General features: G+C 51.6%; 1 protein-coding gene and 1 long non-coding RNA gene across 2 annotated transcripts in view; one reads left to right on the top strand and one right to left on the bottom strand.

The window, feature by feature from the left end:
* Window positions 1-5357: 5357 nt before the first annotated feature.
* On the top strand, window positions 5358-11863 carry BPIFA1 (BPI fold containing family A member 1). The gene is made up of 9 exons (XM_029918210.1): window positions 5358-5413; window positions 6843-7017; window positions 7171-7330; window positions 8789-8896; window positions 9040-9189; window positions 10017-10101; window positions 10638-10701; window positions 11105-11180; window positions 11671-11863. Exons 2-8 carry the CDS (start codon window positions 6858-6860, stop codon window positions 11143-11145), a joined length of 768 nt encoding a protein of 255 aa, XP_029774070.1. The 5' UTR covers window positions 5358-5413; window positions 6843-6857; the 3' UTR covers window positions 11146-11180; window positions 11671-11863.
* LOC115274756 overlaps window positions 8941-14374 on the bottom strand; it is an 8443-nt gene continuing 3009 nt past the window's right edge. Inside the window, exons 2-5 of the long non-coding RNA XR_003901233.1 lie at window positions 14109-14344; window positions 10412-10500; window positions 10059-10288; window positions 8941-9101 (exon numbers count right to left, since the gene is read on the bottom strand). This is a non-coding gene — a long non-coding RNA (uncharacterized LOC115274756). The remainder of the gene's footprint in view (window positions 9102-10058; window positions 10289-10411; window positions 10501-14108; window positions 14345-14374) is intronic.

The following is a 14374-nucleotide window of genomic DNA, read 5'->3' on the forward strand; positions in this document are numbered from 1 at the left end:
ATATTTACAATGCAGGACGTTCTTAAGAGCATGTGAAAAAGCATTTGCAATATGTTTGGCACCATGCTAGGTCCATGGGAAACGTTTACTAAAAGTCATTTAGCTCACAGAGTGCCCAAGTGACTCAGTCGGTTAAGCATCCGACTTCAGCTCAGGTCATGATCTCATGGTTAGTGAGTTTGAGCCCCGCGTTGGGCTCTGTGCTGACAGCTGCAAGCCTGGAGCCTGTCTTCGGATCCTGTGTCTCCCTCTCTCTCTGCCCCTCCCCTGCTCATGCTGTGTGTCACTCTCTCAAAAATAAATAAACATTAAAAAAAGTTTTAATCATTTAGCTCATTAATTATTTGGTTAATGACTAGTCATTCTTAAATATTGATTCCTGCCCTCCTCCCAAGGGGAGAGAAAGCATACTGAGAAATCAAGGGGAAATAAGACACATTAACATTCTTGACGTGTGCCAAGCTGGGTGCTCAGTGTTCATAGGCAGCGTCTCATCAAATCCTCACAGCGAATGCATGAGTGAAGACCCTGAGGCTCGTAGAGAGAGAAAGCCACTTGCCCAAGATCACACAGCAAGGAAATGATCCAGTCAACTGTGCTCAGGCAGCCAGACTCCAGAGCCAACACTGGACCGCTGTGGCTGGCTCCCCAGTCCTGCCTCCCTTCCTCTTAACGCCACTCCCCCCAACACACACACACACACACACACACACACACACACACACACGAGGAAAACATGAGGAAAAATGATAAAACGGGCTTTCGGCTGGATTGACAAGCTCAAACAAGGAAGTGTCAACAGCTCAGAGATGAGAATAGGGTGAGGGAACCTCTTGTCTCCTCCTTTCAATTCAGACTGCCTAATCCGAAATGCTTCGTTGGGGATTTGCAACGCTAAACGCCCACATTCATTCACACAGAGGATTCCCCTTGACAGCCTCAAGTCTGGGGGCGGGGGGCTTCCTGCTCGTGACTCAAAGAGCAAACAGAGGGCTGGGCCCCATCCTCCAGTGAGGGTGCCCGGTCCCTTGTCCCTTGGTGAAAGCAGCTTTTGTCTGCCTTCCTCCTGACCCCTCCAGGGGTGGCTCAGGGCCCTCCTTCCTCCAGGGGCCTCCTTAAGTTTCTAAGATTCTGTTTTCTTTTCGTTTTAAGGTTTATGGAGCCTCAGACTCATCATGTTTTCTGCCGGCAGCTTGTTGCACAATGTGCTTCTATTATGATCATGGGGTCTGGGGGGATTTGTGCAGAAACTCAGCCCCAAGTGCCCCAAAGCTTGCTCCAGGCCCTACCTCTCTGGGTCTTGTAGCTTTCACACCCTTCCATTATAGAGTTCTGACTCTGCGTCACACACTGGGCTGCAAGCTACACATGTTTACCCTGATTCAAGGGCCTCCGCAGCCCCAGGAGGTGGGTTGGGATGAGGACTAGGGCTGCAGAGGGAAGGCATCTTGCCCAGGCTCATCAGCCAAGCTGGGCTTGGCACTCACGGTGGTCTGATTTCTCAGGAGTCGAAAGGCTCCAGAGAACATGAGCAAGAACTTTCTGAAGATTCTGTGACATAGACTGGCTCTCAAAGTTAAGAGCACTGAGGCTAGACAGACCCAGCCTGGGTCTTTGATGAAAAGGTAGAGACAGACAACAAATCAGTGGGCAGGGGAGGGTGTGACAATAAAGGGCAGCCAGAGGGAGCTGGCCGGAATGATGGGGCTGTTCTTTGTCCTCCCCTCTTCCCAGCTGGGCTGGCCCAAACCCAGTCACAATGCTCCCTGACCCTCAGTGCCCCCACAGGGTTGTTCTGGATGGTATAGAGGTGGTGTGGTGCTCTAGGGTCTCAGAAAAAAACTATTATTATCATTAACCACAAAGGTAGGTGGGAAATTCATCTCCATGGCAAGCAGAACTTAAAGCAAACTCCTTCTGAACCAATATATTTTCTCATCAAAGTTGGGGCACCCAGCTCCCTGTGAACCCTTTGTGCCTCTGCCCCTCAACAAAAGCACTGGGGGTTCCAAGGCCACCTGAAGACCCCCTCGAACCCAGCCTCCAGCCTGACCTTGGTCCTGAGCCACAGAACCAGCACCTCCTGACCTGTAGGAACCAAAGGGCTCCACCTACAGTTTCTGACAAACACCTTGGGAAGGCCCTGACCTCACCAACATGGAAAACTCTGTCTTGAAATGTCGGCAGCAGGACCTTCCACATTTCTGGATGCCCCCCACTCCTTGCTTTCCCCAGGGCAGTGGGACACGCGGCTCCTGTGGCTTAAAGGAAGGGCAATTCCAGCAGAAGCAAAGAGGAAGCTTGTGTTTCCAAAGCCTGGGTCTTTGATGAAAACGTAGAGACAGACCACAAATCAGTGGGCAGGGGAGGTGTGACAATAAAGGGCAGCCAGAGGGAGCTTGCAAGAATGATGGGGCTGTTCTTTGCCCTCATTACAACGGTGGCTACATAAAACTCCACGTGTTAAGATTCATAGAACTATACACCGAAGGGGGAAAAGACAATTTTACTGTAGGTTAATTAAAAAAAAATTTTTTAAGCCTAGGTTTTTTTTAATGTTTATTTATTTTTGAGAGAGAGAAAGAGAGAGAGAGAGAGAGAGAGTGTGTGTGTGTGTGTGTGTGTGTGTGTGTGTGTGAGCGAAGAAGGAGCAGAGAGAGAGGAGGACAGAGGCTCCCAAGCGGGCTCCATGTTGGCAGCACAGAGCCTGACACAGGGCTGGAACTCACAAACCATGAGATCATGACTTGAGCCAAAGTCGGACGCTTAACCCACTGAGCCACCCAGGCTCATCCCAAGCCTGGGTTTTGTCATTTTGAAACCCAAGGCATAGAATTGTACATATATAATGAATTGAAGCAAGGTTTTCTACCCCCAAGACTCGAAAATTCTCCATGTCAGGTTGGGGGAGTGTGAAAGCCCAAGAGAAACTGAAGAGAACACTCTTCTAGTGGGTTCCAAAAAGTAGTGCCCTTGCTCCTCCACAGGCAACGCTTGGCATGGGAAGACAGACAACAGACACCCCCAGTAGGTGTGCTGCATTCAAGAGCAGAGGACATCTGTGCTCATGTTCCCTTCCAGGGCCATTCGAGGTTACAGGACCCCAGGGAGCAAAGGTTAACCGGAGGGTCTAGGTGGATCCCAGCAGATGGTCTGAGTTGGACCTCCGCAGTCCTGCCTGAGGCCCAAGGAATTGAGAAACAGCAGAACTATGCTGGGTGTCTGACAGGGAGTAAGAAGTAAATGCTAAGTCTAAGGGGGCCTTCTGGATGGAAGGGAAGCTCAGTGTTCCTGGCAATTAGAGGGGTCCAGACAGCGTGTGGATGTCTCTCCAATTCCAGTCAAAATAGCAGCAGCCTCTGTTAGAGGCCTTGATACACATGAAGGCCCTGGAACAGAAATTAAACCCCAGAGGAAAATGGGGAAGTTTCTGCTACCCAGCAAACTGGCCTTTGAGATGGTAACCAAGCTCTAGGTACATTAGAAAGAAAAACACAGAACGCGTGTATGAACCGAGATTCATGCCAACTCCCCAGACCTCCTGCCCCACTCCCCGACGAGGGCGATATTGTCCTCCCACTTCACAGATGAGAAAGCTGAAGTTCAAGGGATTAGAGCGACTTGCCTGGGGCCACAAGATTTCAATCAGGGCACTCTGCACCCAGACCCACCCGCTCACTGCCATCATATGCATGCAGCCTCCTGGCTTCAAACCAGAGGCTGTTAGCTGTCCAGTAATTAGCTGTACAAACTTAAGTCAGTCCCTCGACTTATCTGCCTTGATTTCCCCACAAAGATAGGAGCAAACGGACCCAACCTGTAAGAGTGGTACCAAGATAACAAGAAACAGGGCTTTGAGGATGACAACATCCAGCTGTGGGAAGAGTCCAGAGAGTTCAGTGGATATGTCAGTTCAGAGCCAGGGTCTTAGCCCTTTGGAGACGTCAGCCGGACTCTGACAGGAAGTGACAGCAGATCCAGGGAGGGCCTGGTCTGAAGGAGGGCAGCTCGGCTCCCTGATTACCGGGACGTGAGACACAGGGCCGAATTCTGACTTCACCACTCACATGTTGTGTGTCCCTGGGAATTAGTCTCCGTCTCTGAACCTCAGTCTCCCCATCTGACATTTGAGGGTCAACAGTACCCACCAATGCCAATGATGCTCATCATCAATGCCAATGCTCCATAGATATGCATTTCCTCCTCCTCTTTTTACTTTTGCTCATAAGGTGTTAGGTTTTTCAGGGCAAGAGCTGCTCTCACCAGTCTGAGACCTTGACCTCTCCATGTCTCAGCTGTGTCATCTGCAAAATGGATTCAAAGGCCCAAGCGGTGTGGACAGATGCCTCATTACTTCATTTGGGGGAGGGAAGAAGAGAGAGTAAAGGTAGAGACCAGAATACCACAGCATCCTTCGGGCCTGGGGACCGGAAAGACTTTTCCAATATATAAAAGTGAAATTTCATGAAAGCATAAGATGTAGGAAAGCAAAATGGACAAATGAGTACAGAAGGTGTCTCTGTGCCTCACTCAGCACAGGGACTCCGAGAACCAGCTGGAATGTGAAGGCCGTGGCCCCGTGCCCGCGGTGCAAATCTGGACGTGCCCACTCACACTCCAAGCCCACGTTCTCCCCTTGTAAAACAGGGCTCCTCTTGCCCACCCCACACCCTGGAGGATCCGTGGGGATGCTGAATATGAAAGACAAGGCCCGGCTGGCACTCGGCAAGCGTCAGCCGTTGACACTGTTTTATTGTGATTGTCCGGCCAGAGAAGTTCCCACTCTGCCCCCACCTCCCTGTGCCTGGGCGCTTGCCCCTGTGCGGAGGAGCAGAGCCTCACCCCTCCCTCCCAGGGTCCTGGCGCTCGTGCCCCCAGCGCCTCATGCAATAGGGACTCAGAAAACAGAGACCCCGGATGTAAGAAAATCAGAGGCAGTTTGAATCTTTTGACACTCTGGGAGCAAGAATCCTCCAAATGGAGAGAATTGGACCAGGATTAGAGCCTGGTTAGGAGAGGCCTCTTCCAGGGCCCCAGCTCGCCGCCTCTCCTCTCCCCGAGTTCCAAATGTGAGCTGCCACCTCGGCGCGTGGGCCCCTGCCTCAGCCCTGCACATGAAACCGCGGAGTCTTGAGTAACATCCCCATCTCAAGTTTTTCTCTGTTTAACTTGCCCATCAGGTGGCTTAAGTGTCCCACCTACTAATGTGATTGACAATTATTTACTTTGGAGAGCCCTGAAAGACACCACCAGATCGCAGATTTCTGAATTATCTAGAAACCCATCATCCGATCGGCACATTTCCTGATTTGCACACTATAAAAGCCGTTACCTCCTCGGCAGAAGCGAGCAGGCAGAGGAGAGGAGAGCAGAAGAGCCGCCAGGACCTCTGAGAAGCCTCTGAGAAGCCGGGGTGAGACCTGCCTGTCCCACGCCTGTCCCACTCCCCCTCAGCCACCCTGGGGGGGCAGGGGCTGCCAGGCTCCTTCCTGTGGGGTGGGCACCGGCTGACTGCACTTAGGACCACTCACTGGGGGTCTTTCCCAGGGGGATTTTCGAGGGAATGCCAATGGCCATTCACTGCTACCTTGAGAGAGCAGGAACATCGATGCCAGGTTTGAATAGGGAAAATGTACAGAAGAGAACTTGATGGTGCCAGGGAGCACACCGCGACCCTGCCGAGGTCCCACGATGGGCTTCGCTCAGGAGCACGCTCCTCATGCCCTAAAGCAAAACCTCCCCCACAGGAGTTTTAACTGGAGGCTGCCATTGTGGATTGAGACCATCATCCTCAGCTAGGGTTCTTAGCTTCCACCGGATTCACAAAAGGTCTGTTTCCCAGAAGAGATTCAGAGAATGGGATCGAAGTTTATCTCCCCAGGGAGGCCACAAGTGGCTCTTTGGACCAAAAAGCGCTCTCGAATCCAGCCAGCCACAGCAATGATGGTGCTCTGGCCGCCTCGGCCAGTTGATGGAATTTTGCCCAAAGCAGCTTTCAACACCTTTGCTGGCTGCCAAATAGGCCTGGGACACAGTTGGTGATATCAGGGAGGGGACAGTCCAAAAGGCAGCCAGATGTCCGGGGTTGCCTCCAAATTTTGTTCAGGTTAGCTTGAAAGAGAAGAGAAAGGTGTAGAAAAGATAGTGTGTATGTTTTGGGGGTGGGGGCTCAGAAACCTATCTCTGACTACAACGCTGCTATCAAGTTGCTGTGTGACCTTGGGAAAGTCACTACCTCTCTCTGGTCCCTTGATTCTACTTATGCACTGAGGACTTTGAATGGCCCCAGGAGTTCCCCAGCGCTGGTCTGGATGATGGCCATGGCCACATGACTTCTGATATTCTGTGATTTCAAAGGATTTCCACAAACCATCGCAGGCTGGACCTGGGCCAAAAGATTTCATGGAGATAATGGCAAAGCAGTTCAGTGCCTCAGTCTTTTCATTTGCTTGTCTGAAGAGCAAGAATTAGGGGCAACAATCCAGGCCATCACAAGCAAGCCCAATTGGAGAGCAAATCTGATGGTCACTTACTTTAAGGAGAAGCCTTTAGGTCAGAGAGATCTGACTTCAAATCCTACCCCTACTGTGTGCTTGAAACCTTGGAGGAAGTTACCTAAACTCACTAGACCACCCTCTCCTCCTCTGTACAATGCAGGTAATGTGCACCCACATCTTAGGGGGTGGTTAAAATGAAATCAGTTACCGGGTCTGGAGTGTCTAGCCTGAATAGTGTTATTAACAATTGCTATTCTCTCCCTGGTGTTTTGGGCCAGGAGTTCAGATGGTGGGTGAATTCCTCTCTGTACCTGTGCTACATTAGACCCATCATTCTATCCACAGATATCAAGACAGAAGATGTTTCAAACTGGGGGCCTTATTGTCCTTTGTGGGCTGCTGGCCCAGACCACAGCCCAGTTAGATGTCCTGCCCTTGTCCCTGGACAATGGCCTGCCTTTGGCTAAAACTCCACCCCAGGACCCACATCCCACAGATCTTGCTGGAAGCTTAACGAGTGGTGAGTCTGTGACAGCCTCTTTCAGGTGCATGGGTGTGTGTGTCCAACCGTTCAGTGTGGGGAGAGCGGCAGGGATGGTTGGGAGAGACGGGCTGAGGATCTGGAATTATCAGATTTAACCCTCCAAGGACCCACCCCTGCACCCATTTCCAGGTCTCAGCAGCGGCCTACTCTCTAAGAATCTGTTGGGCATTCTACAAAACCTTCCACTCTTGGACGTCCTGAAGTCTAGAGGAGACACTTCTGGGGGTCTGCTTGGAGGTCTGCTTGGGAAAGTGACTTCATTGGTCCCTGTCCTGAACAACATCGTTGAGTGAGTAGTGATAAAATAGGGCCTTGGTCCCCACCCCCACCAGAGAACCTCCATGGAGATCTGGGAGCCCCAGGCAGTGGCCCTGGAGGAGTGGGGGTTGTGATCTGAACGTGAGACCAGGACTCAGCATGAGGCCCTTCTCAGTCTGGTGGGAAACACCAGCCCTCTTGAACCAGGGATCGCCCCCAGTCCTGAAGCATAACTTGAGGCCCCAGCATTGTCTATAATTTTCACAACCATTTCAGCTCAAAGTCATAATCTCCAGTTTACAGGTGGAAAAACTGAAGCACAGAAAGTTGCCTGTGCTTACACGACTAGAGTGATGTGCCGAGCAAGGGATCGAACTAACTTACTTAAGTCCAAAGCCAAGGCTATCTCCCCACACAGTGGTAATTCTGTTCTCCTCACCTGTGGGAGCCATCAGAACGCAGGTGGCCCTTGATGTAAGCAAGAAAGTGTAAGCTACTCTCCTCAATTATGTCATCAGTGTGATGTCCACTGAGCAGTCTGATGTGAGGTTTCCATGAGGCCCCTGAGAGCTCTCTACGCAAATAGCAGTCATGGGAAGCCTGATGCCAGGGAGCTGGCAAATCCTGAGTCCTTAATAGGGCTGGGTCAAAGCCATTTCCAAGATTCCTACCCACCCAGGTGCTTGCCCTGACTTGAAGACAGACAGAGAGCCTTGTGTTTGATTTCCAAATACACCGTGTACTTGCTGGATGGCAGGGACCCAAGGCACGCAGTCTCTCTGGGCTTAGTTTCTCCATCTGTAAAATGAGACTGTAGTACCCACAGAGAAAAACTGTCAGGGAGATTGGGAGAAATGAATCACCTGGCACAGAGGTTGTAAGATCAGAAGAGGCTTGCATCCATCCTTTCTCCATTCTCCTTGATTTCCTGCTTCCTTCCTTGATTTCATGGTGATCATGATTGACCTGTTACTGAAGGTTATGGCAGGTTATTCTTACCCATAAATGTCTGGAGTGTCTAGCCTGAGGGACTTACTCCACTTGCCCTTCCCCCCTCCCCCACTCATCTATCCTTCCATTTGTCCATCCTCTCTTCCCTCTAACCAGCTACTCTCCCATGCATCTTCCCACCCATTCAGCAACTGACAAAGTCAACCAATATGGAGTAGGCCCCTTCTTTAAAGACTCTGAGTTGGCATACAGGATGCAAATATAATCCAGACACAGCCTCCACCCTGGAATACCTCATAGATGTGAAATGAGGAGAGGGACATGGTGTGTCAGGATCTGACCCAGTGCAGAGGCTGGGAAAGACTGATGTGTGACTCAGAACTCAAGTGGCTTTTGCTGCAAGACTCTCCTCTTTTCTCCCCCATCCCACCTCATGGGTAGCTTCTCCTCTGGAATGGGTACAGTTGGGTTAAACGTGGTTTCTAGGTTTGGGGCTGAAGGAGCTAATATTCTCCCTCCGGTGTTGCTCCTTGGACAGGCTGAAGATCACTGACCCCCAGCTCCTGGAACTAGGCCTGGTGCAGAGCCCTGATGGCCATCGCCTCTACGTCACCATCCCTTTGGGCATGATCCTCAATGTGAAACTGTGAGTGGGCCCCATGGGGGAAGGGGAGGGTGGCTCACCATAGAAGACCCTGATGACCATGTGTAGCCATAAAGGGGGCACTGGAGTCTAACAGACATGAGCTTTCAACTGGATACAGATGCAGCAAACTGTTTCCTCTGTAGGCCCGTGACCGGAAGTCTGTTAAAACTGGCTGTGAAGCTAAACATCACTGCAGAAATTTTGGCTGTGAAAAACGCACAGGGGAGGATCCACCTGGTCCTTGGTGACTGCACTCACTCCCCCGGGAGACTGCAAATCTCCCTGCTTGATGGGTGAGGCCAGAGGGGCAGCTTCTCCTGCCCAGAAGCAATATTGATGGGATGATGGACAGATGGCTTGGGAAGATGGAAAATGGGTGTACGGATGAGTGAAAGGGAGGGAAGATGGATGGATGGATGGATGGGTGGGTAAATAGCCACTTTTCTTTGATGGGGCTCGCCAATTTTACATTAGATTAGGCAATCAAAAATCTGAGTTCAAGTCCACCTACCAGAAGGGCAGGTGGAGAAGTAGAGGGCTTCTTGTGTGAACGTGGACAGTCCTTCCCCAGTTGGAGTCTCAGCTTACTCGGATAACTGTACTACAGAGCTACCTGGGGGCTCTTGATTGAATCCACTAAGATAATAGGTGTCAACGCGCTTTGTCCCAGTTTGAGGTAAAACAGCCATGCAGCCTACCTGGCTTGCTTATTTCAGTTGCCTGTCACAGGGCAGACGAAGTCATGCATGGAACCATCCTCGGCATGGCTAATAGTTACTGAACACATATGTTGTGTTTCACACATATCATCTTGTTGAATCCTCATGACAACGATGTGCTAAGCACTGTACATCCGTTTATGGATTCTGCAGTCTCACTGAATACCTACTGTATACTGGAACTATGTGTTTATTCTATTCACACCCACCGTGTGCACTGCTGTGTTGGGTGCACTCCCTTTGGCTGGGCCCCCTGGTGTCCACCTGCATGAGGGCGTGGGTGGACAAGGCCCTGTCTTAGTCATGGAGCACTGAGACCTACGTGAGAGCAGTAGGCCCTCAGAAGGCCTCTCCATACCAACCCCAGGCCTCTGCACTGCCCCCTGGATTTTCTCTTCCAGACTTGCCCCCCTCCCCGTTCAAAGCCTTCTTGATGGTCTCACCGGCATCTTGAATGAAGTCCTTCCTGAGCTGGTGCAGGGCGAGGTAAGTGGGTGGAAGTGGCAGCTCCTGATCCTCAGGTTGTAGAGCTTCTCAAGGTGAAAGAAACCCCTGGAGTGAGGTTTTCTGAACCCTCAGTTTGATATGTCTCCCTGTCCACCGATCCATCTGCCTGTGTTTCTTCCTTCCATCCTTCAAAATGCAGTGGCTGGTTCCTGCTCTGGGCCGGGCCCTGTGCATGTCCACACTGTGGCTGAAATGGATTGGCCCCTGCCCCAGGAAGCTGCCAGGCCACCCTCACGAGGGTGGTAGGCAAGCACCTTCCAGCCTCTGCCTCCTATAGCCAGACACTCACCCCTCCCCGAGAAGTTCATGGAGTTAGAAGCAGGTGTCCTAGGGCTCTTGTGATTGGGCGCTTCGCACACACACCTTCCTTTCTTCCCTCTGCCCGGGGGAACGTGTAGGCTTTGAACCAAACACTCTCAGATGCAGAAAAACAATAGAAGGTCTCCCCCAGAGAACCCGTCCTGGTGGTGTTGAGGTGCTGCTTTGCCTAACGCCTCTCTCTGCCCCTGGGTCAGGTGTGCCCTCTGGTCAATGAGGTTCTCAGCCACTTGGACGTCACCCTGGTACATTCCATTGCTGGTAAGGACCCACTTCCAAGGCCTCTCTCCCTTTTCAGAACAGTGATTTTCCCCCCAAGGAGCCCTGTCCCTGCAATCATAGGAGAGAGCTAGTTCCTTCCAGCCTCAGCTCTCCCCGTTTTGGGCTTCCTTTTTGTCCTTGAATTATCCAGATAATGTTAAGGAATGGGCCCTGCCTACCTGCCACCATCACCCCCGCCCGCACACCAGCCCGACACTGAGAATAAACAGGCTGGTTGGTGGAAAGAGGTGTCACTCCTGCCAAGCTTCGCCTGAGCTTTCTGAGGATCACCAGAATTCCCAGAACCCGGCCCCCGGGCCTCAGGGCAGTGTGGGACGTCCCTGAACTCCTTCACACTGGGATCATCACTCCGATCTGCAGTGGTGGTTCTTTCATTTTCCAGAAATACTGATCCATGGGCTGGAATTTGTCATCAACATCTAAGCCTTCCAGGAAGGGACCCAGCCTCTGTGGAGCCAGTGAGTGCTGTTCCCCATCCCCAGGACGTGGGTGCTGCTGCTCTTCTCCTGACAGGAAACAGCGGGGGGCTTGGGACAGTGACTCTCTCAGGACAGTAAACAGCCACACAGAGGTACACAGAGATGCACAGAAAAGTCCACAGAGATGCTGATAGAGGTGGAGAGACACAGGCAGCTGCTAGTTTCCGCCACTCATGGCAGGCGTTGCACGGCTCCTGCCATGAGTAACAGAAACTAGCAGGCAGCCCCATAACATGGCTACAAAGAGAAAAACACACGGTTGCGGATACACACGCACACACCACACACAGGGACACATGGATACCATGGCACTCAAACACAAGCACAAGGAGTCCCCCAGGCCCCAGACCCTAGCCTGAGGTTCTCAGCCCCCTCCCCTTCCTCTGGAGGGCAAGTTTGATGATGAGCCAGTACCAATAAGAGTCGGCAACCACCTGTCTCCACTCTGATTGGGGGCTTCTCCCAACAGAGCCACATCCTGCTGCTCAATCCACTCCCTGCTCAGGTTCCGAGGGCTCACAGAAGGCTGACCCACGTCCTGGACAATGACATGGCCCCTATGTGGGGACCGGAGCAGCCTTCTCTCCAAGGAAGCTGCTCTCCCTCCTTTCCCACAGGCACGTGTTATAGCCCATGTCCTCACCAAATAAAGTTGCTCCTTCTCTGCATGGGGACCCTTGTCATTCTTCACCATCATCTGAGGGCTAGTAGATCAGAAAGAACCCTGGCCTGGGTGGTTAGAGCCACAGAACAGAGTTTAGACCTTACACTATAGAACTTTATGGTCTTCAGCTAGACGGGGAGATGTTCAGATGAGTGTGGACTTCAGAGCGACTGCTCTGGGGTCCTTAGGATGGGTGGACAAGGGGCTGGGGGTGGACGGAATGCTCCAGGCAGAGATGATGATGCACAAGTTTACCACGCAAGAAGTGAAATGGCAGCTTTGAGAGATGTTCGGGAGGTGGACCTGGGTGTAGGTGAGGGACCAGGTGAGGCACAGAGTGCTGCCCCTGTGTCAGGATGGGGAGCCTGAAGGTAACGGGGCATGTGGGAGGATGAGAAGATTCCAGCAGAAAGATCATGCCTTTAGCTTCAGGCGTACTGCATGGAAGTGTCTGGGAGACCAGGGCGGGGGCGGGGGCAGGGGCGGGGGGACATCCAGGACTCTGATGGATCACAAGTCATTGGCCTCTCCTCTTTGCTCACTGGTGTCCAGTCATACTAACTCATCTGTTTTCTCAGCAAGAGGGTGATAGAGATGACAAGGAGGAAGTGTAGGAAGAAAGACAAACTGGTCTAAAGTGTTCATTGCCCATAGGCATGGAGAGTCATCAGAGATGTGTGGGGGAGAGTCTTATTTTTGGAGGAAGAAGCCTGATTTTTTAGGAACTGAGAAGAGGAAAGGATGAAAGAAAGTCAAGACTGAATGCAAATAAGATTTTTGAAAAATTGGAGGCAGGAATGAAGAACAGGGATACCCAGGCTGGGGAAGGTTGGCCCCTCAAATAAAAACTAAATATGCTATATCAGTGTTTGAGGCCCCTAGAGGACTAGCCCAGCTGTTTGAGTCCACGGATGAGGGTACTGAGGCCTTGGTATATGTGAATGACTTGCACAAGTCACACTATGACAGAAAGGCAAATCAAGGAATGAAAAATTCCAGACTTCACAGAAAACCTTGTCCCTTGAGTTTTGGGAGAGATCCCAGCAGCCTTGTGAGAATGACCAGATTCAGGTTGGTGTTTCCCAATCCCTACCCAACATCTGTCCTCATGTCCAGACCTGCCAGCACACCCACCTACTGTTGTCACTGGCCAACACGGCATCATGGAGTTCGGAACTGCAAGGTTTATTGTAGGCAACCAGCAGCTGTCTTCTGGTGAGGATGTAAGGGAGGAAGCACCTTCCACCTTCACAGAAGTAGATCTTTGAATTTCATAAGCAGACAAATGATTATGGTGAATGTCTGTCTACCTAGTCAATGACCCCATGTAGAGAAGGACCTTCCGGACTGGAAACGAGCGCTCAGGACCGCACTGGGTTTGAGGAGAGTCCAGGCATTAGTGACTTTCAAGTCCCTTTTCGGGTCGGCATGAAGTCAATACTGAGTGGCCCCCTTGGCTGAGGTCCCAAGAATCAACCTGAATAAGGACAGGCACACACACCGGGCACCATCAGGGCTGGCCCTGCTGCCCCCTGACCGTGGCACCAAACTGCATTCCTGTCTGATCACACATCCGCTGCCCGTCTCTGAAGCCTATTCCCACCGCTCCCTCGGACTTCTTTCTATAGCCCACAGATGGGTCTTTCCCCTTTGCTGACAACTTCAATTCCTAACTAACTAGTCTAACTGCCCTGGACACATGACACAGTCTGACAGGCAGCCCGGATCAATCAGAACACATTTGTGACTTAAACAGTGACAACATGTTCATGTTTTAAAGCCCCTCTTAAAAGGATGTCAGTGACAATGGCAGATGAAGACCCCTGAAAACTCTCTCCTGTGGAGAAGCCATGAGAAAACTGGCACCAAAAAAAAAAAATTGTCAGAACCAGCATGTTCAGAACTCTCTAACCAAAGCTTCGCAGCAATCTGGGGTGTGCTTATTCAACTAGAACCGCTGGGTCTTGGTAAGGACAGCGAGCTACGTGGTGTTTCAGTTGACCCTAGTCCCACCTCCCACTCTCCAGCTTCATGGAAGACTGGAAAACCAAATATCCACAGCCTGGGTGAAAATCAGTAGCCGAGAAGCCCCTGGAGACAGGCAGGACAGGACTGGAACCGCGCCTGCCCTCGTCACGGGATACAGTCTGAAGGGGTTGTCTCACGTTCCTGTTCATGCTCTAGCCACCACTTCTGTGTGCCACACCACCCCCGAATTAAGTGGCTTCAACAACAATTCTCACTTCGTGATGCTCTGTGGTTTCTGGGGGTCAGATTCAGGAAGGCTCAGGGTGAAGTTCTGGCTCACATTCTCGGCATTTGCAGGTTTAACTTGTAACGGCTTCTTTAATCCTCCACACAGCCCTCTGGGGGTAGGCACTGTTAGGACTGGCCTCCCTTTGCAGCGGCCAGAGAAGTTGAGTCAGATCCCTGAAGCCACCAGCCGGGGCAGGTGGGGCTGGAGCAGGAGCCAGGCAACCTGACCCACAGAAGGGAGATCAGAGGAGCT

This window comes from Suricata suricatta, chromosome 12, assembly GCF_006229205.1.
Source record: "Suricata suricatta isolate VVHF042 chromosome 12, meerkat_22Aug2017_6uvM2_HiC, whole genome shotgun sequence".
Classification (NCBI taxonomy): Eukaryota; Metazoa; Chordata; class Mammalia; order Carnivora; family Herpestidae; genus Suricata; species Suricata suricatta.